The following is a 25,188-nucleotide window of genomic DNA, read 5'->3' as shown; positions in this document are numbered from 1 at the left end:
AACTTCCAAATAAGCAAAGCAAAACACTCTATATTCCTGACGTCTCCAGTCTTCCTGGCATCTCCTAACTCTCTTTCATAGAGGCTGGCCCAAGAGACAACTTGATTAATGTAAAGGAAGACCTTAGAGAAAAAAAAAGTCTTTATTATTAACCAGGGTTTCTGCACTGAATTATGTGCCTGTTGGCCCAGACCGCTAAATAACATCTACACAATGTTTCTTTCATGTTTCAAGAATTGAAAATAACTGTACAAGGTTAAAGTACAAAAGTACACAAGACAGTGGACACGAAATACCCATGTATGAGTTTATCCCATCTGCTGCTTGGTTTGAAAAGTAGAACTTTTAACTAAAAAATACTGTCCTTCTATAGTTCTGTCAAGTTTAATGGAAGTGGGTATAACCTGATTACAACACTAACACCAGTATCACTGATCTGATATTTACAAAAAAATTGTATTTTTTTTAATAAATTAAAGTCAATGCAACACCCATGCAAGCTAGAATGCTAGCTTTTTGGTGAACAAGGACCCAACAGCTGAACAAGAACCTTCCACAGTCCCAAACTTTAAATCTGCCTCTTTTCCCTCTCGTTTTTCAAACTGTATCCATTCCTCGCATGGAAGATGTGAATCCCAATCCCATTCCTCTTTGTGTATGAGTCTGTGACCTTGCCATTTCGTACTGTGCATCTAGATTTCGGAAGACTTCCTCCTGTTGTTTCAGGGTTTTAAAACTCTCTTCATCAACAGAGCTACAGCCAGCTTCATCCTCACTCTAGAAACCAGACAGAAGGAAACAAACATTAGCTGTGGTCAGAGCAGTGTTCACAGATACCATAAACAGAACAATTTTGCTTTGATGATTTCCAAAGTAACCCTTCAAGCATTTGGCTTTATTGCTGGAACATTCTAGCATCACCTTCCCCTCCCTGTCAAGACACAAAGAGGTCTTCATTTGCTTCCTCTTCCCAACCCATTCAAATAAATGTCTCCAGTTAAGTGAGCAATACAAAGCAATACTGTCTGAAGTCTAAATACTGGTTACAGCAACCACTGATTGTAACAGTTGCCTTGCTAGGCAGAAACACAATGAAATTCCAGAATTGGAACTGAATTCAGATTTAGATGCTGCTTGTGAACTTTATAATACTTATTTTAACTACCTCAGGTGGTATTAGTTTAACTAACATCTTCCCTGGTTAACGTACACTTTAAAATAAAGAAATCGCTACACTAAAATTAATGATAAACTTAGTTACATATTTAGAATCCTTTAATTCTTTACCTTAATGCCCATCAGTTTTCTGAATTTGACATTTTGGTCCTTGTTTCCAAAGTTTAGTTTTTCCCATATTTCTGCAGACTGTGATTTATCCTGTACAAGTAAAAAAGAAAAAGATGTATCACCTTTAAACAGAAGCTTCTGTTAACATCACAGGCACAGGAGCAAGCAAAAAAGCAGTATTAAAACTGAGCCCATTGCACAGCTGGAGGTAACAGGTTTCAAAGTCAGATCCCACATTCATGCACCCTCCTCACAAGAAACCTTTTGTGAGGGAGCTTTAGTTACCAAGGGGTTTCAAAACACTTCACTAACTGCAAGAGTATTTGGTTTGACACAGCATAAGTCTGAAAACTTATTTGTATTTATAACTTGCACTAGCTTCTGTAATGCATTACTCTGCTTCTGGAGAGTTACTAGCAAGATCTGCAGACTTGTTTTTGAAGCCTGAAATGGCAGAGGATACAACACTCAAATGAAAACTCTACCATCTCAGAGAGGAGTGGTTAGTTAAGTTTCTATACTTCAGCCATCATTTCTCAATAAAACCAGACCAGCTGCATTTGATATTTAGTTGCAAGGCAAACTGGCAAAAGTAACGTTACAATCCAATTATATCTCTGCAATTTTACACCACCAGGGTTTTTCCTGAGGCGTGTGTCACTACCATTTGCCACTTGAAGGTCTAGTTATCGTAAGTCCTTTTACCCCGGAAGTTTTACCTTGGGCTGCTGTTAAGAGGAAACTTCCTATCAGGTGTGAAAGTAATTTTGCTGGAAACAGCATTGAACCAGCATGCAGTGTTTCCAAACAACTTTTATGAAAGTAAGAAAAGACAACATTACCCCTTCCTTTTTGCCTTGCCAAAGCATCTTCCGCTTTTTCTCTTGCTCAGCAAATTTCATTGGGTTCACGGCGGCTGGGTTGTAATAGCTGGGGACAGCTATTCCAGTCTCTGCTAGTGCTTTTGCTTGCAGGGCTGCCATCTGAGCTGCCATTGCTATTTGAGGAGTTACTTGTGTTCCCGATGCCAGAAGAGCAGCAACATTAATAACAGAGCCTCCTGTGGCTGCAGCTGCTGTAGCAGAAAGTACTTGTTAACAGACAGGAAGTTCAGATTTGGGGGAAAAAAACCCCAAACCAACAAACAAAACAAATCAACCCCCATTCCCGAAACCCAGAACAAAACCCCAAAGCACTTCCCTTCATCAGAAGCTGAACATGTCCAAACAACAAATGCATGGTAAAATACACATTATTTGTCATTAAGAAACAAGTCTCTCATAGTTTTAGTAAGCTAGAACTGAATCCCATGTAGCTCATACTTCTAAATGCCCCTGAGCTGGTAACAGCTTTCAAACTCTTGCTTAATGATGCTTAAAGGAATGGTCCAATAACAATCACAAAGTCATGTACCAGCTTAACATACATTTTCATTGTATAGTTGGTAAGTGGTAAGAAATCCTCATCATTTCTTTTGGGGTTTTATGTTTGTTTGTGGTTTTTTCTTTATTTTGGTTTTGTGGGTTTGGTCTGGGTTTTTTTTCCCCCATATTTCCTAGTTCTAGTGGTGTTTTCTTATATATGGACCAAGTTAACAAATACACAAAGACAGACAACCTGCACATCTGTGAACAGGACTGTCACACTCAGCACATAAGCCTACACTATTTCTCACACTATTGTTTACAAATTCATATAATACACATGGACTACCTGCAGCCATTTCCTGTTGCTTCTGTTTTTCAACCAGTTCTTTCTCTCTCTGTTCTTGCAGTTTCTTTGCTCTTTCCAGTCTGGAAGTACATGACAATAAAAACACTTAGACATGTTATATCAACAGCAGAAGCTTATTTATATCATGTATCATTAAAATCATTAACAATTCCCAACCTTCTGGCTAATGCTTCCTGTGCATCCATAGCTGTATTTCGTCCCCGAAAGGGTGGTGGACTCGAACTCCGGCTGTGACTTCTGCTGAACCTTCGGGGCTTTTCACTTCTCTTCTTTCGGTCTCTGTAACCAAATTTAAGAGTTGCTAAAACAATGAAGGTACATCTATAGCTTAATATTTCATAAAGTATTTGATCACAACTCTGAAAAACTGCTTAATTTGGAGAGTTTTCAGTAACTGCTTCACAGAGATTATATTAGAACAGTGGAGCAGTCACATCTGCCTTGTAACAAGACAGACCTAAAATGAAAGATTTCTGACCGTAAGATGTAACAGAACGTGTAATTCTGGGTATTTGTTTACCCCCTTACACTTAGGGCTGACAACACATAGATCCTCTCTAGAGATTTTCATTCTGAAGCCCAACAAGAAAAAAGCATCATGCAACTCTGATAAAAGACAATCGCAAGAAAATTGTAAAACAGTCAAGTTACAGGAATGCTTTAAAGCCATAAAGACCTCACAGCACTGGAATTACAGTAAACATCAGCAATTTGAAAAGGTCCAATTTAAGAACTGGAATTGTACTCAGGGAAATTACTATTTCTCTCCCTTCTGTATCTCGTCACCAAACGCAATCTGGACAACTGTTTGAGGGAGGGTATCAAGCTAAATGTGAGAGTTTGTTTGAACACATGTAATTTGTGTCAGGTTTGCTTGAGAGGAACAGTGCTGTCGCAGAACTATGAAGCACGAATGACCTGAGCCTGAAGATCTGAAAAGAACCCAGTTAAAATATATTTTTAAGCAGAACACCAAGATACTCAGTTCAATTCTCCTTTAGTAACCTTCTCCCCAAGTCCTCCCAGATAGAAGTCATTCTTATGGCATACGTATCTAACCCCATCTAAGCAACAAGCACTCAAAATATGCATATAAACTACTGTTAGCAATATTTCTCTTTGCCAGGATCATTAGCATCTACATTACATGAGGTAAGGGTTTATCCCTGGTTAAGCCTCTGTCACCAATGTTTTAAACAAAGAAGTAATCGATACTAGAAGTGTCCAATAAAGCTTAAATTACAGGAGGAATCCTGCACATTTTCCCCAGATCTGCCATTAACAGCAAGTTGAGATGAACAAAGATGTTTCTGCAATTTTATACTTAAATGTTATTATCAACCATTTGAGATCACAGCTAACTTGAGATAATAGCTATCATGACAACAGCCATCTGAAATGGCACTCCGATATTTTGCTTCTTCTGTTTGCAACTTGGGCAGCATCTACAAACATCAGGAAATGTAGACTGAAGTTACAAAAAGCGATCCTTGTTTACATGACAAATCTGGTAGAATACAAAGGAGGCAAGACTTATCTTTTCACAGAAGATGACAAGATGCAGATTCAGGCACTGGGAAGTGACAGATCTGCATTCCTGAGATAAGATGTAATGCATGTTTCAAAGATACCTTCATTTTTCCCGTGCTGACTACTGTAGTTTGGTCTTGTCTTTGGTCTGATGCTTTACTGCACTGGTAAACATCAAGGAAATAAATGTTTGAGCTTTTGTATTTAAGTAGTTCCATTTGAAACAAGCAGATGGTGTCATGTTTTCCACCTAGCATTTAATCAGAGCCATGCCACAAAAGAACTGCCAGGAGGGTCTACACGCCCACAGAACAAAAAGACTAGTTTAAATGCTAGTAAGGACAGATCACCTGAAAATGGGAGCTTGAGATTATGCAGAGAACTATCAAGAGAAGGTCAAGCTCCACTATTTACAAGAACTTCTAACTGTAACACAACAAATAATGAGGGCATTCATTTCATGGTTGAGTTTTAACAGGGTAGGTTTCCACATCATGTTTATCTAGCTTGTGAAGAGTTTGCCTTGAGACTTGCCTCATAATTCTCTCTCCAAAGGCCTCACCTGAGCCCAGAACTTGATGAAGTGTTCTTAACTACCATTAGTAGAGACTTATGCCCCACTTAAGAAATTGATTCTTGCAGTATCCCTATTACTATCTAAGAAGGTATGTCTCCAGTTGAAGAAATTCCTAAGTTCTTCACTGTCCCTTACTTTTTCTTTCCCACATTTGCCATTTGGTTTCACGTAATTTGAATTCCACTGTAGAAGCAAAAAACTATTCTGGGATGCAGAATCTTCATGAATCCATTACACATAAAATGTTCAAAGAACTTTTAAAAACAGGACTGCACATCACCTATAGCAAGTGGAAATAATGAGCAACTGAAGCCTAACACATCATGCTGAAGGTGGCTTAAACAACATTAAATGGTTTTCAAATCAAATGGCACGTGACATGCATAGCAACTGAAGACCCAGCTCTACTCACCCCAGCTGAAAGTTTGGTATAAAGTGCATGCCAAAGTAAAACAGGACACGAACCACATAATTCAACTACTTCTTCAGAAAGATAAGTCTTCCAAACAGTTTCACAAGTGATGTAACATTACACAAGTGTGACAGATTCCCAAGCATCCAAGGATCCACAGTAATGTTGAGTAGTTATATCCAACTTCTACTCCCTTTAAATATGCAATTTAAAATCCTCTAGTGAAAATACTAAATTAACTGGACACCATTAACACTTCCTTGGAAACTCTGAAGGGACACCGATTTGTATTCAAACTACTTGTTTAAACAAGTAGGAGGGAACAAATGGAACTGTAGTAGTCATTAACTTTCAGCATATTCCCAATGAGGTATGGATTTCAACTCTGCAACACAGACCCAGAGGAAGCTAGGATGTGTCTAGCTAAAGAGTTTTTTATCTGTGCTTCTAGAATTTAAGTAAGAAATGGAAGCAGCCAAAATAGGGAGAAAAATTAACATAAGAAATATTCTCATGTTGTGCATGGCAAAACGGAGTAGGTAATCACTAACACAGAACAGCACATTTGGATCAGAAATAGTCCATTGAACTCAAAAGTCACCTTAATGCTACACTGACTGTGCCACTTCACAGACAAAAGTTTTAAATTAACTTTGTGAAGCTGATCAGGATTACCTTCTGATCAGTGTATCTCCTCTGACACCCAGCAATTCCCAGTTAAACTTCACTTTTCTGATATACAGACACAAAAGAGATAAATACAGTAGTATTTTTAAAGCAGTGCTTTGCCAACCCCACTACTCTTGTATCAAGGGTTAGCTGTAGCTTAGTTTTCAGCTTTTCCACTTAAGTATTACTTAAATATTCTATTTAGAAAGGTGAATTCAGTTCTGGTACAAGAAACCGAAAGAGTCTGAACTGTGGTAATCATTACTCAAAATACTTACTTTCCTTTATCAGTTGTAAGTTCCAACATGGTGGTTTTAGAAGATACCCACAAAATAACTATTAAAGCAATTTTAATTGCTAGCAAGAAATCATGCTATGAAAAGCCAAGAATCTGAGATACTTCAGCTGTCTAGGACAAGTGTTTCTATCAGTGTGTGTAAACTATCCAGTCCTTAACCCGCTGTATCAACACAGCTGAGAAAGACAAACACATTCAGTTACACTGAACACACATTAAGTGGCAAACACATCATTCTTCTATGAATCAGCCCACCACAGCATGTTCAGCCAAACACCACCACTAAGTGTATACAGAAGTTAACACTCACCTGCTTCTGCTCCTAGATCTGCTTTTGCTTCTACTTCTATGTCTGTGTCTAGATCTTGATCTAGAACGAGATCTTATACGTCGTTTCCTCTCTCTGCTGCGAGATCGGGATTTTTTCCTATCGCGACTTCTGCTACGATGACGTCTGAAACACACATCCCAAATTCTGACAGATATTCTCATGGCTTAATTCAGCTTCTACTTAAGGACTTAAACACAGGTTTGTCATCACAGGGCAAAATGCATCAGGCAGGTTGGGGAGACTGCAACTACACATGGCTTGGAGCAGTTTAAGTTGTAAGGCCAGGGATGAAATGGGAAATGAACCAAAGACTACCACCAAGAGTTACAGAGTTTACGTAAACAATTATACTTATCACTATAACTGTTCATTACAGTATACATATCAAAACAAATACAACCATACTAATCTGATGCAGGAGTCTGAAATTCAAGGCAACAAAACTCCTTCTCCTCCCCATGGTACTCCAATACCTTAAGGAAGAGGTGCCTAAATTTCAGCTCGTAAGTCACACACAGTCCCTCAGTATATCATTAGCTGAAGCCTGTTCCTTGCTATCATGCTTGCTACAGACCCCTCAGCTACAGCAGGGCTGCCTGAAAAGTTCTGCTGGCAGCAACTTGTTTGTTCCACATAATTCTCCTACCATCAGTGTGCTAAGAGGCCTCAGACAGCATTGACTCTGGGTAAGCTCTTGATTTAGTGAGGTACAAAGCCATGACAGTGCCAAGACGTATTTTTTCCAGTCACTGACAACACTGAATATTTAATGCACTGATTATAACTTTTTCTATACTGCATATACTAATTATGACACACATCACGTATACAAAGCCTTAGAGCTATTTTGTACCTTTACTCAGAAACAAATAAAAAATTAAAAATCCCAAGTAGCAGCAAATGCACCACCCAGTGAAAAACAAAACATGCAAAAGAAATGGATGCTTTAATGTTAAATTAGGTCAGTAATATAATTCAGCTGTCCTTCGTAAGTCTACACAAATTCTAAACCCTGCTTTTGCGATTGTACTTGAAACAGAATAATCATGCAAAACAACTTACCTTTCACGAGACCTTGATCTTGAATAACTTCTTCCTCTGGACGATTTCCTCTCTTTGCGTTTGTGTCTATCCTCACCATTTTCAGATGAATTTAGGCTATCTCTTCCCTTGTCAGAAGAATGTTCTTTGTCATTGTGGTCTTCAGATTTGTGCTTCTTGGAGGACTTCTCTTTGGATTCATGTCTTCTTGCCTGTTTTAAGAAGAAGTTGGTTCTTTCAGGAAAATAGTGCAACAAAGAGAGTTAGTATGGGTATCAGAAGATAAAAATGATAAGTTGTGATGCAACATTAGTAACCTTAGGAGTGTGACTCAATCATGACCGATGGCTATTTTACCTAATGCCACAAATTACTCAAAGCTGCAAATGCACACTAGAATTTTACCCCGTTTTCCCTCCTCCCCACTGCCTAAAGGATTTGTTTGCATATAAGAGTTCACAGCACTGTAACAAAAGCAATTGGCAGTTACTGTCTCCATTTCAAACATGTAATAAGTACCTATCTTTAAATACCTGACCATTTCTGAATATGCATTTATACACTCACAGTGGATTTTTATTTAGTATATTAAAGTATACTTAATAGCGAATACTTAAGTATTTGCTAAGTCTACTACGTAGAAAGTTACCAAAATCCATGCACAGTTGCACACACGTATTTTGCTTTTAGAACTAGAAGGACTTTTCTATCCATCAGTAGATAATTAATTTTAGAGCAAAACTCTTTTCAGTCAGTAACTTCCAACAGTTTTTACAAGACAAAGCAGTAAATTTACATGGCTGACATCCCAAACGTATTATTTAAATAAAACTAACATGTATCACTGGGACCTCCTCAATGGTTTTAAATTAAAGATATGCTGCTCCACTATACCGCAATTTTTTCCTGCAGTGCCTCTTAAAAAAAAAAAGGTTTCTTTTTATAGCTGCAATGCCTAAAGAATATAGCAAGGTCAGGCCTGATTTTTGCCAGTGTTTTCCTTAGAGACTAAGACATGACATCAACACCTTTTCTTAATATATCCCGTTTATTTTGAAATCTTCCTAGGACAGAAGCACAGCCCACTTAAAATATTGTTTAAGCATGAGATTTAAGTCAGAATTTAAGCATGATACACTCATTTCAGACCAAATCCAAATTCTTCAGAGGTTTGGTTTTGCTTATCTAAATCTGTTAACTACTCATAAAACCTTTTCTATAATCGTAACATTCTCTTTCAAAATAATGAATTCTGGAGAAGGTGCTGTAATTAGTTCATATAAGCCTTTTTAACTCCTTCTTAACTTCTATATATGTATTTGATTATAGCTCTTCAAGTTACTATGTTAGATATTTAACCTGCTTTTACAGTATTTCACATGTAACTCCTTGAACAATCAGTTGTTACATAAAAACACGTCAAGTTGGAGATGTTACCTCTACATTAGTTTTAAGTATGCATTTACATGATTTGTTCTGATATTCAGTATTTAGCCTACAGAGAAAGAGCTTAATAATGCAAATGAATGAAAACAATACATCTACTGTAGGGCATTATTCCTCATCTGTTCACACTGTGAAACTTAGAAACTGCTAAGTAGTGTGGGATTAGATCCATCAGCATGGCAAAGCACTGGACACAAGTGATGTCTTTTTTTTCCTTTTTTTAAGCTTTTTTTTTAAATCCCATCTTTCAGGCACACAATTAGTAATACACCACCATTATATCCCATAACGGATTTAAGATATTTTTAAGGGAAATGAGTTTGAATGACTAATAGTTACCTTATCATGAAGTAGGCTTATAATTTTGCTATGAGTCTGCAGCGTCTTCAGTTCAGTCTCTTCGCGCATTAGCACGCTGAGTATGATTTATTATAGAAATGTTATCATGTGAGCTAAACAATATATTCAATTTCACAAAAACTCTCCTAGATTATTTTGCTTACTTTTTCTCACTCCTTTTTTAAACAGAGCTTCCATTGGGATGGGAGAAGTTCTTGAACCGGGTTCAAAGTTATAAAGTCCCTCATTTGACCCAGCCTGCTACTGCCCCACATGGCATAAGCTTCTCTGTGACTCTATTGATGCTTTTGATTTGACCATTTCATCTCTTCTCTGGTGTGTAAGCCAGTTATTTTCCAGGTATTGATGCTGTCTCTTCTCACTCCTCTATATATTTATACAGGCATATGTATTTTTTAAAAAAGAGACAGTCCTCTGAAATTTTTGCTGCAAGTGCCATATTTCCAGCTGACTCAGCCTGTTTGTCAAGCTGTGACAATCTTTCACAGTTAAAGGATGCAATAAACAAAGCTCAGTCAGGTGAGGAATTACTTATCATAGGTTTAAGGAGATGGGTATGGATCAGTTAAAGTCCTGAACATTGGCCAGGAATAAAGCCACACAAGGCTTTCAGTTAATGGAAGCTCTGTGAAAATCAGCAAGAACACCATGCTACTTCTCCACATGAATTTTTTCTGCTGTTTCCAAAAAAAGTACAAAAAAAAGGCAAATAAAAAAAAAGTTACTAGTTTCTGAAAGCATTTTTCTATAAAACTATTACCTTGTCAACATGAAGGCTGCAATCATGCTTCACTATGAAAGGATCTCCATATCCATTTTTAAGCTTAAAGTTTCTAATTTCTTGTACTTACCATTAAGTCATTTATATAGGTTTACACATATGTGCATTACTACAAGATACTTTTTAAGATGTATTGTACAATTACCTAAACGCTACAAAGTGTTAATTACCTCTTTGCTTCTGCTCCGGCTTCTGTGTTTTTTTCCTTCAGTATCTGCAGAAGAAAACATTTATTGTTGTTTACCAAGTTAAAGAGGAGGTCAGCTGGCTACAATCTTTCTAGATCCTTTCAGTTATCCCACCCCCCCTAATTCAAGAATAGATCTACAAAACAAACAGTACTATTTTAAGTATCAACTGCGGAAAACAAACTGTAGCTTTTATTCCCAGTTCTTTACATGTATTTAAGCTCTGACAGTGAAAAACTAGACCATGTCATACCCTAGTTGCATTTTTTAGCCAGATAACCCTATTTTTGTTACAACCATGCAGAAGTATCCCAGCCTAAGTGTATCTTATTAAAGTGAATACAAAGTAGCACATTTTTGTTTGGTGTTGCCTGTCCTCCACCCACCCCTCACCCTCAATCCCCTGAACAAAGACCTTTTTCCTTAGCACTTCTATCATTAAAATTGCAAAGTCTCAATATCAGGCATTTAAGATAAAAACCAAAATGAGCAGCTTCATTTTTTTCCCAATTCTAGCAAACTACTAGAGTTAAGACTATTTTTTTCCAAAACAGCTTTAAAGAAATTTCAGTTCTACAAGCACACACCAGCACATTACTAAGCACATATTAAAGACCATACCTGACTTCCGTCGTCTTTCCCTTGACCGCGAGCGTGATCTTGAATAATGAGGCTTTGATGTTTTGGGAGAACTAGAGGCATCTGATTGTTCCTTTTTCTTCTCACCTTCTGGAGAAGACTTTTCTGGGGCTACTCCATCTCGTTCTGTATCACTAGCCTACACATGAGGACAAAGTTTAAAAAAAAATGCTTAAGACTGAAAAGCAAGAAAAAAGTATTTACTCAGTACTTCCCCTGAAAACACACTCGAAGTTATTTACGGTAAAGACAATCTCATGAGCAACCACCCCATTAGTAGCTAGGCAATAGCTTGATGGAGTTGTAGTGAACTGTATAACTGCATACAGATTGATTTGTTCAAGACTTTAGTAAAGAAATCTAATTTATAGAAACATTTTGCTCTCCCACTACATCAGACTGTCCTTTAGCCCTGTGTTTTTGAGAATATCAGCAAGACTGAACTCTGAGCCACAGTTTTCTTTAAATGGTGGTATTTACAAGTCATTCACCTTTTTGAGATTTACATGACTAAGATTACTTCAGGTCAACACTGTCCCAACAGATCTAAGTCACCTTACAAGTTTGGGCATTACTGAGGCACAGCACAAAATCCCCATAGTATTTTGAAGTATGGAATGACCTATGAAATGAAATTAGGTATAGTGTCAGATGGCTAACTTTTGAATAAGGAAAAACCTCAAACGGTAACTCTATGTAGAAATGTGATCTATATGTAGTCTCATACAAACACATATCTACCTACCCCAACAATTTATCTGTCACATTTTCCTTAAACCTTGACCTAGGAGGATTAAATCTGTGTAGAGTAGTCAAAACCGCTTTGTGATTCAACACTGGGAGGAGTAAATGTGTACAACTGGTGTACAATGCAATAAAAGGACGGGAAAAGTACACACTAAGAAGGTGACTGTGATTTCATCAACCCCTTTACAGATTCATTGGTCTCTGTTGTTCCAATCATATCAATAGTAGTCAATCAAACCTTGTGACATTGTGTGGCAGCAGCAGATTTCACTAAGGACATAATTTGGCCCAGATGTGCTATTTATGAAGATAATTTAGCATAAAAGAGGACTCAAACTTGCATAGTTTTTTACCAGCTGCAACTGGTAGAACTGTCTGCAAACTGAACAAGACATGTGAAAACCTCTCAAATGCAGATTTATATTCATTACTTTGAAAATAAAGCAACTAGCTTTTCTTAAACCACAACAGATTATTATTACAGACTGTCACCAATATATTGTGTATTAATGGTAGACTTGGTTCAGAACATGCTACAGGTGAACCTTTAGTATTTATATTGCAGCTACTGCTGTTTTATCTACCCAATTCTTTATTAATTCACACCTGTACAAAGATTCACCTACAGAAAAATCCCTCTTTAAAGGAGATAAAGCAACTGATCACTTCTCCAGTCATATGGTATACTGGTATCTAGTTTAAAACACACCAGCATAGGGACAACAGCACTGACCACTTAAAACTGTGCCTGCAACAGAACTTTTGCTACACTCTCCTTGACACTTCTGAATACTACTAATATTCCACCCACCATCCTGGAAACTTGAGGCCATCAGAGCAGGAACTGACTCTCCTAATTGTGATCTTAGCCACCACAACCCTGTCCTTCCACATCTATCACCAGCATATCTAAGCCTGCTCCCTTCACCTGAGATTCCTAAAAGTCAGCAAGAAGTTTGAAAGGAATTTCAAATTCCTATAAATTTACATTTCAAATTTACTTGAGAAGGAAAATGAATACCCGCTAAACAGTCTAACTTAACTGGGTTTTTAAGCATAGTATCCAAATGAAATTGAGCCCACTGCCACTTTCGAAGGCTATCAGTCTCATTATTTATACACACTGCTGCTTACTAATGCCCTAAGGTGCAATGCACGTTGGAGAAATCTCTCAGCTCTACAAAAACAGCAGGAAAAAGTTGACAGACTTCTATGAGACTATTCTCAGCTCTTGGATTGGCCACAGGTTCAGGTTTCCTCGAACAGGCCCCTCACCTACTTCAGAGGAACCTCAAAGATAGCGCCTATGATCTAGGTGTAAAACTGCAGGTACATAATTCTGCAAATCCTTTTACAATACAATTTATCTTATCCTTAACAGGTTAAGTTATACATATCAAAAAGAATGCATCATTAAAGAAAAATATTTTCTCCAGAAGTTTGTGGTCCTCTTGCTCTGTTTCACCACTTGTCAAAGTTTAGACAAGAACTTTAAAACAGAAGAAGAACTTTAAATGCCAGATTAAAGACCACAAAGTACTTAAAGTCAACTTTGAAGAGTTTAATTACTTTTGAGACCAGTTTACTTGCTTTTTAGTTTGGGGTTTGTTGGAGCTTTTTTTTTGTACGCAAAACTAGTAACTTCTAAAAAGAAATTAACCAAATCGGGTTGATAACTATTCTTACTAGTTCTTTGACTCAATCATGGGACAAATGCCTTTGTATGCTACCAGGCCACACAACCTCCTTTATACATTACCAGAGTACAGAAATTTTAGAAGACAGTAAAGCCACACTCAGAGGCCGTGTATAAAGGGCAGTGGTAACTACAGCACAGGCACTTTCTATATATATAAACTATAAAAACTGGAAAATGAGGGCAAATAATTATCACTAAGTGCAAGCTGACACTGAGAATAGCACATCTATAGCCAAACATAAAGAAAAAATATAGGACGAGGAAAGCTATACGAATGAAAAGTGAGCAAAGGCCAACCACCAAAATGATCCTCCTCTTCTCCCCTCCCAGGCAACCTGCGCCGCACAGCCTAAGAAACGCCTACTCTTATGGCCACATTATTTCTCTCTCTAACCAGAAAACGTCAGGGCCACCAACATAAGCCTCTTTGCTTCTCTCTGAGCCCAGTGAAATGAAACGGAAACTTCTGGAAACAGGGAAAGAAGTAATGGGTGAAAAGCGGCCACCCCTTCTCCAAGCTCATCATGGCGCCGGCAACCGAAGGAGCGGCGGGCGCCATTTTGTCTCTCCGCGCACACGGCTTCCCGACCCAGCCCTCCCCGTCTCACACGCTCTGTTCCTCCCTCCCCGTACCAACCCGCTTCCCAACTCGTCTCCCTCCTAAAACCTCAGCAGCAAACACCACTTACCGCCATGACCGAGCGCCCGGCACGTCGCTCCCCCTCAAAAAGCCTTCACAACAGACCCAACGTCCCTCAGCCACCGCGGCCGCTGCGCTCGCGAGCCGAGGCAACAAACCCCACCCTCCCTCTAACCCTCCAGGCGCCCGGATGTAAGTGTGGGGCGGGGAGCGAGGGGGCCGCGGTGTACCCTGGGAAGGATTAAGCGGCGTCCAAGCAACAGCGCTCGCTGCGTTTGGAGGATGATTGTCCCAGGCTGCGAACCGTAGCACTACCCCGGGTTCCCGCCAATTTGAAAGCCTGAAGTCGCTGAGGGAGCCGGCTGTGATCGGTCACCGGCCGCGGTGAGGGGACGGAGGGGATAGGGGATGGCCGATGGCCTATGGCCGATGGCTGTGGTAGCGGTGTCCGCGGTGTGCCGCTGAGCGCTCTCCGGCATGGGATCGCTTCAGCCTCGGGCGCGGAGCCTGTCCTGTCAAGCTGCGTTCGGTCGGGCCCGCTGGGGACACGAGCTGGGAGTCACATTGCTGCGGCGACACTGTCGTTTCTAAACATGCAGCTTGCTTTTAGGAGGCGTATTGAACTGCCCTGCCTCCTAGGCGCTGTTCATGATGGAGTAATAAAATAACTTGTGTGTGGTCATGTAACTTTTTTAAAGCATTCGCTTTACAGCGTACTCCTTATACGTTTATCGTAGGTAAAAATGTGGAATGATATTGAACTTCTTACAAATGATGACACGGGGACTGAGCGGCTCCCTGTAGGTTTAGGACATGAATGCGGAACTGCGTTGTATCAAGTGAATACACTACTTCAAATCACATCTTCAGAAAAGGTAGAATTCACAAAGCTGTGTTTTTCTTAATAATTACCAGAGTTTCTTTGTCATATTTCCTAAGGTATTTCAGTTACTATGTTCAATGATATTTTTCTTCTTAGGCCTCCGTTAATCCACAGTTGTGTGCGTTCAACTCAAGGGATGGTACTATTATTGTTGTTGACACATCAGTGGCACTTCTTGACAGTACAGGGCAGTCTCTCCTGATGCATGTTCTGTTTGGTAAGTTCATTCATTTGGAATTCCACTGGAAGCTAAAACTTTCAGAATATGTATGTTAGGTTTGTATAGGAAAATATAGCAAGAATTTTCCATATCTAACTCTCTTGGAAAAAGAATTATAATATTATATAACTATATTATATATTGTATTATAATAAATACATAAATAATAAAAAGTGATTGTTGTTTCTGTTCACAGTAACTATTTCTGTACAGTTTAATGAGAATACTAGCTTTTCACTGAAATGGCAATAATGACTATCAAAACCCACTCCCCTATGCCCTTTCCTGTACTTTGTTTAATCAACATTAATACTTATGAAGAAATCTCAGGCACTACCTAATTCCTGTGTTTCAAATATAAATGCCTATTAATAAAAAACAGATCTTAACTGACATTTGCCATGGAACTTTTCAGATACTAATGTGGATGTTGTTGGCATGTGTCAAGAAGAACAATTTCTTGTGGTCGGTGAGAGAAGTGGCAATTTCCACCTTATCCACATACCCTCAAAACAAACTTTGCTAACCAAGGTACAGTAATTTTTCTATTCCAATTTTGCTGAAAACATTTTGTTCTCTGAATTTCTTGAGCTATTTATATTTCCTTCCAAATATAAAAATATAAACATTCTTGTGTTTCCAACATGCCTTCTAGTTTGAACAAACAAACAGATTAAAGGGACTCTTTTGTTCCCATAACAAATAAGGCACATGTATTTAGAAATGGCATGTGTAAACAAGATTAAATTTCTTCATAAAAGAAAAATGTTTAAACTAATGATCAGTATTTCCAACACATTTGTTCCAAGTAAAGGATAGAATAGTTTAATAGTCTCTTTGTTGATTCTATTTTAGATGTTGGTTGAAAAATCTTCAAGCGAAAAGACTTACTTAAATCTCTTTATTGAAAAAGATAATGCAGATGCAGGTAAGAATTTGATCCCCCCTCTTGTCTCAATTTTTGTGATTTTGTTCTCCTGGGGAAAGAGACTACAAAATAAGCAGAATCATAGAATAGAATCATAGAATAGTTAGGGTTGGAAAGGACCTTAAGATCATCCAGTTCCAACCCCTCTGCCATGGGCAGGGACACCTCACACTAAAGCATGTCACCCAAGGCTCTGTCCAACCTGGCTTTGAACACCGTCAGGGATGGAGCATTCATCACCTCCCTGGACAACCCATTCCAGTGCCTCACCACCCTAACAGTGAAGAATTTCTTCCTTATATCCAATCTAAACTTCCCCTGTTTAAGTTTTAACCCGTTACCCTAATTGTCCTATCACTACAGTCCCTTGGGAATAGTCCCTCTCCAAAGGGACTCTTTGTAGTAGTTGTAGTAGTATCTGACTTTGTAGTAAGATACGGCTTTACTTTGCACTATACACATTAAATATGTTTTTACCTAAATGCTTTTCTGTGAAGATACTTAGCTCGTTAGTTATTTTATGAATATCATAGAAAACAAAAAGCATTCAGAACTCAATACCTCTTTCTTTTGAGATTGCTAAATGCTCAAAAAGGTAGCATTTCTTCTCTCTCCTATCAGACTTCAGATTTTAATAGTTCCTATTCTATAAGCTTCCAGTCTTGTTCTGTCACAATATAATGTATTTAAATGTAGTTTTGTCATGAAAATAGAATTTGCAGTCTAATGAAAGCATACAAACATCATAATTTCTAGCAAAACTAAAATGTACAGACTTATTCTACTCTTTGTTGAAGGTGACAACAGTTTGGTTTAAAAATCATATGCTGGTCAGGGTTTGTTTTGTCAGTTATTTCACTGTCTTATTTATAACCAAATAGTCTCTTTACTTGCTCTTTAACACTTGAGTTTGAAATATTTGGATTGGATTTTTTTTAGGTGTTTATCACATGTTCATTCTCACAAACAATGGATTCTTCTCCATTATGTGTCTCCCGCTTGCTAAAACACAGGAAGGTAGGATGATTGATCTACAAACCACTTGAGTTTTCCATTTGAGCACAAAGAACTGTATTAAAAAAAAGCTTTTTCATGCATTTTTTCTAGTGGGAATAAGATACAGACTTGGGATTTTCTCTATGATCTCAGTTTGGTTTTAAGGGGAAACGAATATACTGTAATAAAATTAATTTTATGAAAGCAGGATTTTAAAACATAATCAGTCTTGGCTGTACTGAAGAATATTTGGAATCATTTAAATTTTTGATACTGTGTAAGTAGAGTTATCGGTTAATTTTCTGTAACTCAGTCCTCTGATCAATAGAAACAAATCCTGTCAAAGAACCCAGCTAAAGTGTTTTTCAGCAGAGTCAGATTAGGATTAAACTATCCTAGATGAAGTTCAGGGGCTTTTTCTCAATTCTGAAAACGTTAATTTAGCTGATATTTTCTTTGTTTTATTTTGCTTTTTTGATGTAGCACTTGACAAGATGGATATGATTACGGCAAAGAAAGTAAGAAAAACCTAGTAATTTGTTTCATAGGTATTAAGTTGAGAGTTTACCAAAACTGCTCTGTATGTTTCACTTAGTACTTACCAGTTTATTATTACAACTCAATTGTAATTATATTTTCTATACATGGAAAGTGAGCAGTTCAAGGCTTTATTTTCTGATTGTATAAACAACTTTTTTCCTTCCCTTTTTGTTTGCTTTCCCTTCATCTTCTACCCCATAAGTTACAAGGACAGATAAAGACAGCTTTCATTTCCACAGAAGAATATCACAGCCTTGGCTGTCAGAATTTTGTGATAAGTAACTCGGTGAACAAAATCCATCTGATAGTTGGGGTAAGTAATATGAATGTGCTTATAGCAATTGTTATGTGATCAGTGATGATGTTTTTTGACCTGCAACAAAATTTATCCCTAGATGCTTGGTAATTAACTTTTTGCACTAGGACTTTTTATTTTTCATTTCCTTCACTGTAAATTATAGGTTACGAGTTGTGCAGTCTGTCCATAGTTATTTCTTGTAACTTGTTCTTTTATGATGGATGGGGGGAAAATATTTTCACCCTGGTAGCATGGCCTTAGTAATTGTGTTTGCAGGCTGTGCAGGATAGTTTGAAGGACTTTGGCCTACAGCTCAGACGCAAAGCCAAGATTTGTGAGTCTTCTAATCAAATTCACATTCCATGAAGGCTTGCCAAAGTAACAATTAACGTCTGAGTTCAACAAAGCCCTTAAGCATGAACTAAGTACAGAAACCCAAGTTCATTGACTGAAGTCTGTTGAATTCAGTGTGATTTTTCTCAGTAGGTTCAGTGTACATTTCAGGTTTTATGCTCTGTGAGAATGGAAAGCAGATATTTTGAAATATGTCATGTTCTTCGAAGACGCAAAAATGTTTAGCGGTGCTGACTAACAATTACTGTAGTAAAGGTCAGTCTTGAAAGGAGAAAGGAAAAAGGGTAAACTGAATATAAATAACTGAATATATTCTACTGAACATCAGCATTCACCAGGAACAAAGTTTAAGTTGGTTTTGCAGCATTGCAAGTTAAAGGTCAATTACACAGCTGTCAATGGCCAAGTTTCTAACGTATAACCATGTTTTACTTTGCCTTTACTAACAGGGTAGAGGTGATTATGTACTCTCCAAATGGGAGGTAGACACTACCAATAACTTGGTGTCTGTTCAAAGTTTTGCTGATTCAAGTCTGATCAAAGGTAAAGAGTTTGGTTTGTGTTTTGTTCTCAATAGGCAATTGTAGAATTCAGATTTAATTGCAGAAAATACTGAGACATTTTCAGTTATGTCACTGTTGTTAGTAAATATGCATATACCAAGTAGAACAGTTCTTGTAAATCAACAGCCAAACTGTGCCTCAAAATGGTTGAGTTTAATTTAGATACCTAAATCGCAATTCTGTTTAAGCTAAAAGCTAAACTTTTCACAGTCTTGGGAATTTCCATGAGGTTAAAAATCTGTAGGTTTCCAATACTTGGTTGTACCTTTTAATACTCTTTTTGCTTCAAATACTTCAAGAAAAATACTAAACTTATGTGACTGGATGTTTTGTAGATGCAGCAAAATTTCAAGTTCTTGACAACCGGCTGTTTGTTTTGGATACAGAGGTAGGTGTTGCGTTTAGTCTTTATTTCACTGCATAGTCTTTATTTCAGTGTTCTTTAACCAGCTTCTAAAATACTTTAATAGCTTTAAAATATGTTTATATAAAATCAAGATGCTTATATTTACAGAGACTTTTGATCATGCTTTTTAAATTCTACTCCTATGAAGCAAACTTAATGAATGGAATGAAAAAGCTATGGAATGACAAAGCAGAAAAAAGAAGTCTTCTATGAAGAAAATAATAAATCAATATCTGATTGTTTTTTCTTTTATCTAGAATATCCTAAGCATGTGGGATGTTTATTCTCTCACTCTAATTTGGGATTGGCCTTTAATACGTATTGAAGAATTTCTTCTAAGTACAGAGTCAGATTCTTTGCCAGTCATATGGTGAGTAAAGCTTTATAGTACCAATTATGAAAATTGAAAAGTTACATGAAATGTGCCACAGACACTGGCTGTGGTAGTGAATTTTTAGAAATCTCTGAAAGCTTTCTAGTCAGCAGGACAGAATAATTGCACTGTAGGTATTCTCAGCTTTTTATTGTAGAAAAGAAAACTTTGTTGCTTTCTTCCTTTTCTTGGTTTATCTGTTGTTACTGCTAAGGAATCTTGCATGTAACCTGTAGCATTTAGGAAATGCTTGTCTAAAATAAGGTATATAAAATGGCTTACAAGTCTGATGTTATAAAAAGGCTAGTCTGTCTTTTGGATAGATAAATAGTAAGTTCTTAATTCTGCAGATGGAGAAGCCAAAATCTGGAGATGTGTGTAAAATGAAAAAGATATTAATGGCAGTTAAGATTAGAAGACTCTTAGCTCTTTCCATTGCTCTGTGCCAGTCTGTGAATCAGATCCATTTGAAAAGCTTAAAAATGTCAGAAGTTAAATGTACATCCTCTAAATGCTAAAAGACTTATTTTTAGGTGCACTATAGGGTTTCAAAATGTACTAGCAGTTTCCATGGAGAACTAAATTTTCTAAACTCTGACGTGAGAATCACTGTCTTAACATAAGATTTATACAGTAAATGTTGCTTTTTTTTCTCTTTCTTGTTCCCTAGGCAAGGACTTGCCAATGTTAAACTGATAGTCATGACAATACCAGATAACAAACAGGTATAATCACTTTGTCTGTGCTCTGTTCTTTAACTGTTTTACAGTCACTCATTGAAATAATAGACCTATATAGAGATGCAACATCTAAAACTTCATTACACTTTCAAAATGTAGAGATCATAACAACCTATGAAAACAGTGTCTTTCATCTGACTGTAATAATAAAGAAATGATTCTGAAAACATCAGAGAGAAAAATTAAACTGATTTGTTTGTTTGCTTCCCCCCCCCTTTTTTTTTTTAATAGATGAGAAGTCTCATGGTTTTTGCATTGCCCACTATGCAACAGCTCTATTCTTTGGAAGTGTCTATCGTTTCTTCACTAGTTCAAAGTGGGATTGGCACAGTAGGTTTAAATGATTTTTGTTGTTGCTTTTTGAAGAAATTGTCTTAATATGTAGAATTATCACAGGGGGTATTGTGTTATTCTCTTCGATTAGAACCAATTTGTGCTACAAACTACAGAAAAACTAAATAATGGTACAAAGATTAAATTATGTCCCGAAAGGCTGGAGAAAAAGATACGATATGTAGTAAACTGAACAATCTATTGCAATGTTTAGTACTACTGCCAGTTGTTTTTGTGGCTGCTACAGCTAAAAACTATGAAGTTTTAAATTCTCTTAGTGTAGAGAAATGCTCTGGATTTATTTGGGATTTATTCTAAAAGCTGTGAAGATGGGTACAGTGTGGCCTGCTTATGGTTGGACAAAATGAGAGTGTAATTTTGAGAAGATGATTCACTCGCGTGGACAGTGTCCTGACGGTAATTCAACTGGGATAACATAGTGGTTACAGTGTGTTCAGTTAAGGCCCTCGGAAAATTTAGATAGTGGAAATTATCCAGGAAACAACATAACTATGTAAAAAACTCAATACATTTATGAGAGAAGAGCAGTAGTTTGTTTCTAGATTAAAATTGTGATGCAACATTTCGAAGTTTCCTTATGACTGATTTCCCTTACCACCTAATGTTCTCTGTTATTGCACACTACAGGATACAATATACTTCTTGGAAGGAATTAATGAAAAACATCAGACGTAAGATAATGTTTTGGTTTTTATGAGATTATTATTATATTAAAATGGCTGATTATTTCTATGTACAGTTGGTCTGTAGTTGATAAACTCATAGCTCCCTCTCATCTATAGACCCTCTGAAGGCCCAGTTTCTATTGTTGTGATGCGAAGTTTAACTGAAGCCTTGCCAGAAAATAGGTACTGATTTCTGTCAATCACTGTTTAACTATTTTATTATTTATCTGTGGTTTGGCACTTCTATTTATGTAGTGAACTTCACTTTACTTCTTCACCCCTAGGCTGAGTCGCTTACTTCATAAGCACAAATTCACTGAAGCAGAGAATTTTGCTCTTCAGTTTGGACTAGATGTTGAGGTAAGTTGTTTGTTCTTGATAAATACTTTTAGACATTAACTAGTATAGCTGAATTCATGAGTAAGGTTGTTGCCCTGTAGTCAAACAGGAAGTATTAAAAATACTACAAATATAGGGGAATGTTGCCTTACAAAGCAACTCACTATACTTGAAACTGGTTCAAAACTAGATGACTGCATGGTGAACTATGTTTTTATTTACAATAACTAACAAACCTTGCAATGAGAAGTGGTGCAGAAGTAAATCTTCTGATCAAAATGAGCACGGCTTGATCAGGAGAAGCCACATTTGTCCCTGTAGGCAGCAAGAACTGGTATTGCTAAAATACATAGTCTGGCTTCATTAATTGATTTATTCAAATAATGAAATTTGAATGTTCCCTCTCCTTTTTTTGTTTTGTTTTAATGGTTAGCTGGTGAGATTAAAATAAGACACCACAATTGTTACTCATTGACAATCCATTTCTGAAATGAAATCATTCAATGTACGTGGACACACTGTATCTCAAAAACATGGCGAATGAATGTGGAATTTTCAGTTGAAAACTGCTTAAAACTCAACCGCATAAGACTGAAAACTCTGTTTCTTTGTTTTTGCACAGCTTGTATATAAAGTGAAAGCAAACACTATTTTAGAGAAACTGGCTTCAGCCTCCATTGGGAGTTACGGTCATGAGGTCTGGCTGGATCTTGTGAATGAAGCCAAAGAAAATCTGCAAAAAATTCAGGTATGTTTTTTATTTCTACCCTCTTTCTCTAATCAAATAATTCAAGAGATAAAGAAGTTTGGAACTAATTTCAGTTCTTTCCTTGTGCAAACAGGATAGCCAGTTTGTTGTGGATTACTGCATAAATGCTCCATGGCCACTGTATGAAACCACTCAAGAAATGTTGAACTATGCTAAAGTCAGAGTAAGGGGTTTTATTTGTTTGAATTGTTTATACTCATGCATTCCTATTATGCTTCTGTACAACTTGAGAAGGGGAACATCTGCAAACCAGTGACAGTCATTCACAAAGTAAATGCATTATAAATCGTATGTTACCAAACATGAAGAAGCAACAAGGCTTTTTCCAGTCTTCTTGCTATTGCTTATGAGCTAAAAAGAGTTTACAGTTTTATGTTCAGGTCAGAAAGCAGGTTTTTGTTTTGAGTAGTAGTCTTTTTAAGTACCTTTTAAAATACTAATTTTAGGACTAAAACCTTAACGTATGTCACCTTTTTTGTTTTCATTATTTTAGTCTTTCCTGCCTTAACATGCATCTCATTCTGTTTGGTATCTGTCTGATCCTGCATACATGTAGAAATCCAGTCAGAGTTTAACACTGTAAAATAAAGACTCCAGTTTACAGAGGGGTTAAGTTTTGGCTCGTGTCTTTACTAAATTTGTAGTACTGTTTGGCCTGTTTGCATGTGCTGAGTTGTCAGCCAAACCATTTTATGTCTTCTTTCAGATCTTGAAGAAAGATGATAGAACCTTTGCTCCATCATCTGATGGGGCTCCAGTATCCATAACTGAGGTGAGGACAAACTTCTTGACTCTACAGTATTGTATGATAAGCAATTACAATGCAGAGTTTTAAAGCCTGACCAAGCATTGACCTTAAATCACTTGTTTGCATTCAGGTATTGAGAGCTCAGGCAAGGCTTACAACTTTCTATGGAGCTTTTGGACTAGAGAAATTCAGGTTTGTTTCTGTTTGTTCATTAAGATTTGAAGTCAATTTAATTGTAAGGGTAATTGAAATTAAGTTGGGTGTTATTAGTTTGGTTCATTAAAATTTAAATCCTTCCCTCTACTGTGGAGAAGGGAGAATGTAAAGAGGTCAAGTCATCCTATATGTTGAAAACATGCATTGTCTATTGCACATGGACTATCATGTATAGATTTTTTGTTTAACGCATATAGGAGAGGCTGTGATTTTATGCACATAGTCTAACATTGCTGTTGTCTCTTACAGTAAACACTACTAGCTAGAAAAGGTTTGAGGTTCACCTCCCCAGCTTCTTTAATATTGACATAGAACCATAACAGATTTTCTCTCCTCTTCTAGTGGCATTGCTTGGACAGAATTCTTGAATAGTGAAGACATTTTCAAGAATATCCTTTCTCAGCTAGAAGAAGGAAATTTATCTTGTGCACAGTACCTCTGGCTGAGGCACCAGGTGAGATGGCATAGACATCGCTTTGGTATTTATGGAGGATGTTAAGTCTCAAACTTTCAAGCTTTATTTAAGAGAATCAGACCAATGCCATTACAAAACTGCTCCTCAAAGAAGCAAAGAAGGTTTATGTCAGAATCTCATCTGTTACTGTAATGATTACCTGTTCACCTAGTTCCTTAGAAGGCTGAACTTCTTATTGATTTAGGAATAAACTGGTATTCCTGATGTCAGAATGCATATTTCTAGATCTGAAAGATGACAGTTCTTTGATTTCTTTTGTGGGGGTTGCAATCTTTCATTCACTTTATTGCAAGCACAGCTCTCAAGTTTTAAGTGGACATTTGCTGACTACCTTAAAATCCTTTAATCATAAAGACTCCTTACTCTGAATGCCACATTCATAATAATGGCTCTGGGCTATTATATTCTTTAGTGCAGGACTTTCAGGCCAGAACTATAGAACAGGGGCTAAAGCAATAGGACATGATCCTGCCACAGTAACTTGCAAAGAAATTGCTTCAATTGGCTTGTCTAAGAAGACCAAGCTCTAGTTACTCTGAATAGGGCTATTTTATTGCTTTTAATTCCTGTCTATGATTACTGAGATTTTTTTTCTTTGTATTTCTGAAATCTGTCACCTCTTCCTGTTAATGAAACAGCTTTACAAAATATCAGATAAATAACTCCTTATATCTGAAATTATTCTGGTTTTAATATTTTAGGCAGATTTTGAAAGCAGCTTCAATGAAAAAATGCTGGAGAACTTGATTAATGCCATCCATTTCACTGTTCCTCTGAAGGAACTATGTTTGTGGCTTAAAAATGTTGTGATTCCTTTCTTAAGAAGAGTAGTGCCAAAGGGACAGGTAAGGCTGAGATAATTTTATAGTTAAGCCTAAGATTTTTATTTTTGAATGCCAGAGCTTTGTTCCTCTTTTTTTAAAGGGATTCTTTTAGCTACAG

At 37.2% G+C, this 25,188-nt stretch overlaps 2 protein-coding genes across 5 annotated transcripts in view; one reads left to right on the top strand and one right to left on the bottom strand.

The window, feature by feature from the left end:
• Positions 1 to 123: 123 nt before the first annotated feature.
• Positions 124 to 14,540, bottom strand: RSRC2 (arginine and serine rich coiled-coil 2). Of its 4 annotated transcripts, none has more exons than XM_013128075.3 (10): positions 14,429 to 14,540; positions 11,276 to 11,432; positions 10,637 to 10,680; positions 7,901 to 8,091; positions 6,818 to 6,961; positions 3,178 to 3,300; positions 3,001 to 3,080; positions 2,130 to 2,362; positions 1,288 to 1,377; positions 124 to 777 (listed from the first exon to the last, which is right to left on the bottom strand). In XM_013128075.3, exons 1-10 carry the CDS (start codon positions 14,432 to 14,434, stop codon positions 598 to 600), a joined length of 1,248 nt encoding a protein of 415 aa, XP_012983529.1. In that variant the 5' UTR covers positions 14,435 to 14,540; the 3' UTR covers positions 124 to 597. The 4 variants fall into 4 exon arrangements, with proteins under 4 accessions (XP_012983529.1, XP_030901353.1, XP_030901355.1 ...); XM_031045493.2 differs by having other exon boundaries at positions 2,130 to 2,359; XM_031045495.2 differs by lacking the exon at positions 14,429 to 14,540 and adding an exon at positions 9,665 to 9,740 and having other exon boundaries at positions 7,901 to 8,113; positions 11,276 to 11,366.
• Positions 14,541 to 14,705: 165 nt separating this feature from the next.
• Positions 14,706 to 25,188, top strand: part of KNTC1 (kinetochore associated 1) — a 36,431-nt gene continuing 25,948 nt past the window's right edge. The window contains exons 1-22 of the mRNA XM_005145153.3: positions 14,706 to 14,763; positions 15,117 to 15,254; positions 15,359 to 15,479; positions 15,898 to 16,013; positions 16,338 to 16,410; positions 17,350 to 17,427; positions 17,890 to 17,924; positions 18,149 to 18,259; positions 19,048 to 19,141; positions 19,497 to 19,549; positions 19,825 to 19,937; positions 20,611 to 20,665; positions 20,912 to 21,010; positions 21,662 to 21,705; positions 21,817 to 21,882; positions 21,984 to 22,059; positions 22,661 to 22,786; positions 22,881 to 22,970; positions 23,514 to 23,579; positions 23,686 to 23,747; positions 24,114 to 24,225; positions 24,948 to 25,091. Coding sequence (XP_005145210.2) covers positions 15,123 to 15,254; positions 15,359 to 15,479; positions 15,898 to 16,013; positions 16,338 to 16,410; positions 17,350 to 17,427; positions 17,890 to 17,924; positions 18,149 to 18,259; positions 19,048 to 19,141; positions 19,497 to 19,549; positions 19,825 to 19,937; positions 20,611 to 20,665; positions 20,912 to 21,010; positions 21,662 to 21,705; positions 21,817 to 21,882; positions 21,984 to 22,059; positions 22,661 to 22,786; positions 22,881 to 22,970; positions 23,514 to 23,579; positions 23,686 to 23,747; positions 24,114 to 24,225; positions 24,948 to 25,091 — 1,866 coding nt within the window. The 5' untranslated portion in view covers positions 14,706 to 14,763; positions 15,117 to 15,122. The remainder of the gene's footprint in view (positions 14,764 to 15,116; positions 15,255 to 15,358; positions 15,480 to 15,897; positions 16,014 to 16,337; positions 16,411 to 17,349; positions 17,428 to 17,889; positions 17,925 to 18,148; positions 18,260 to 19,047; positions 19,142 to 19,496; positions 19,550 to 19,824; positions 19,938 to 20,610; positions 20,666 to 20,911; positions 21,011 to 21,661; positions 21,706 to 21,816; positions 21,883 to 21,983; positions 22,060 to 22,660; positions 22,787 to 22,880; positions 22,971 to 23,513; positions 23,580 to 23,685; positions 23,748 to 24,113; positions 24,226 to 24,947; positions 25,092 to 25,188) is intronic.

This window comes from Melopsittacus undulatus, chromosome 12 (assembly GCF_012275295.1).
Source record: "Melopsittacus undulatus isolate bMelUnd1 chromosome 12, bMelUnd1.mat.Z, whole genome shotgun sequence".
NCBI classification, from domain to species: Eukaryota; Metazoa; Chordata; class Aves; order Psittaciformes; family Psittaculidae; genus Melopsittacus; species Melopsittacus undulatus.
The sequence above is the reverse complement of the archived record's forward strand: the minus strand, read 5'-3'. Positions and strand labels throughout refer to the sequence as shown.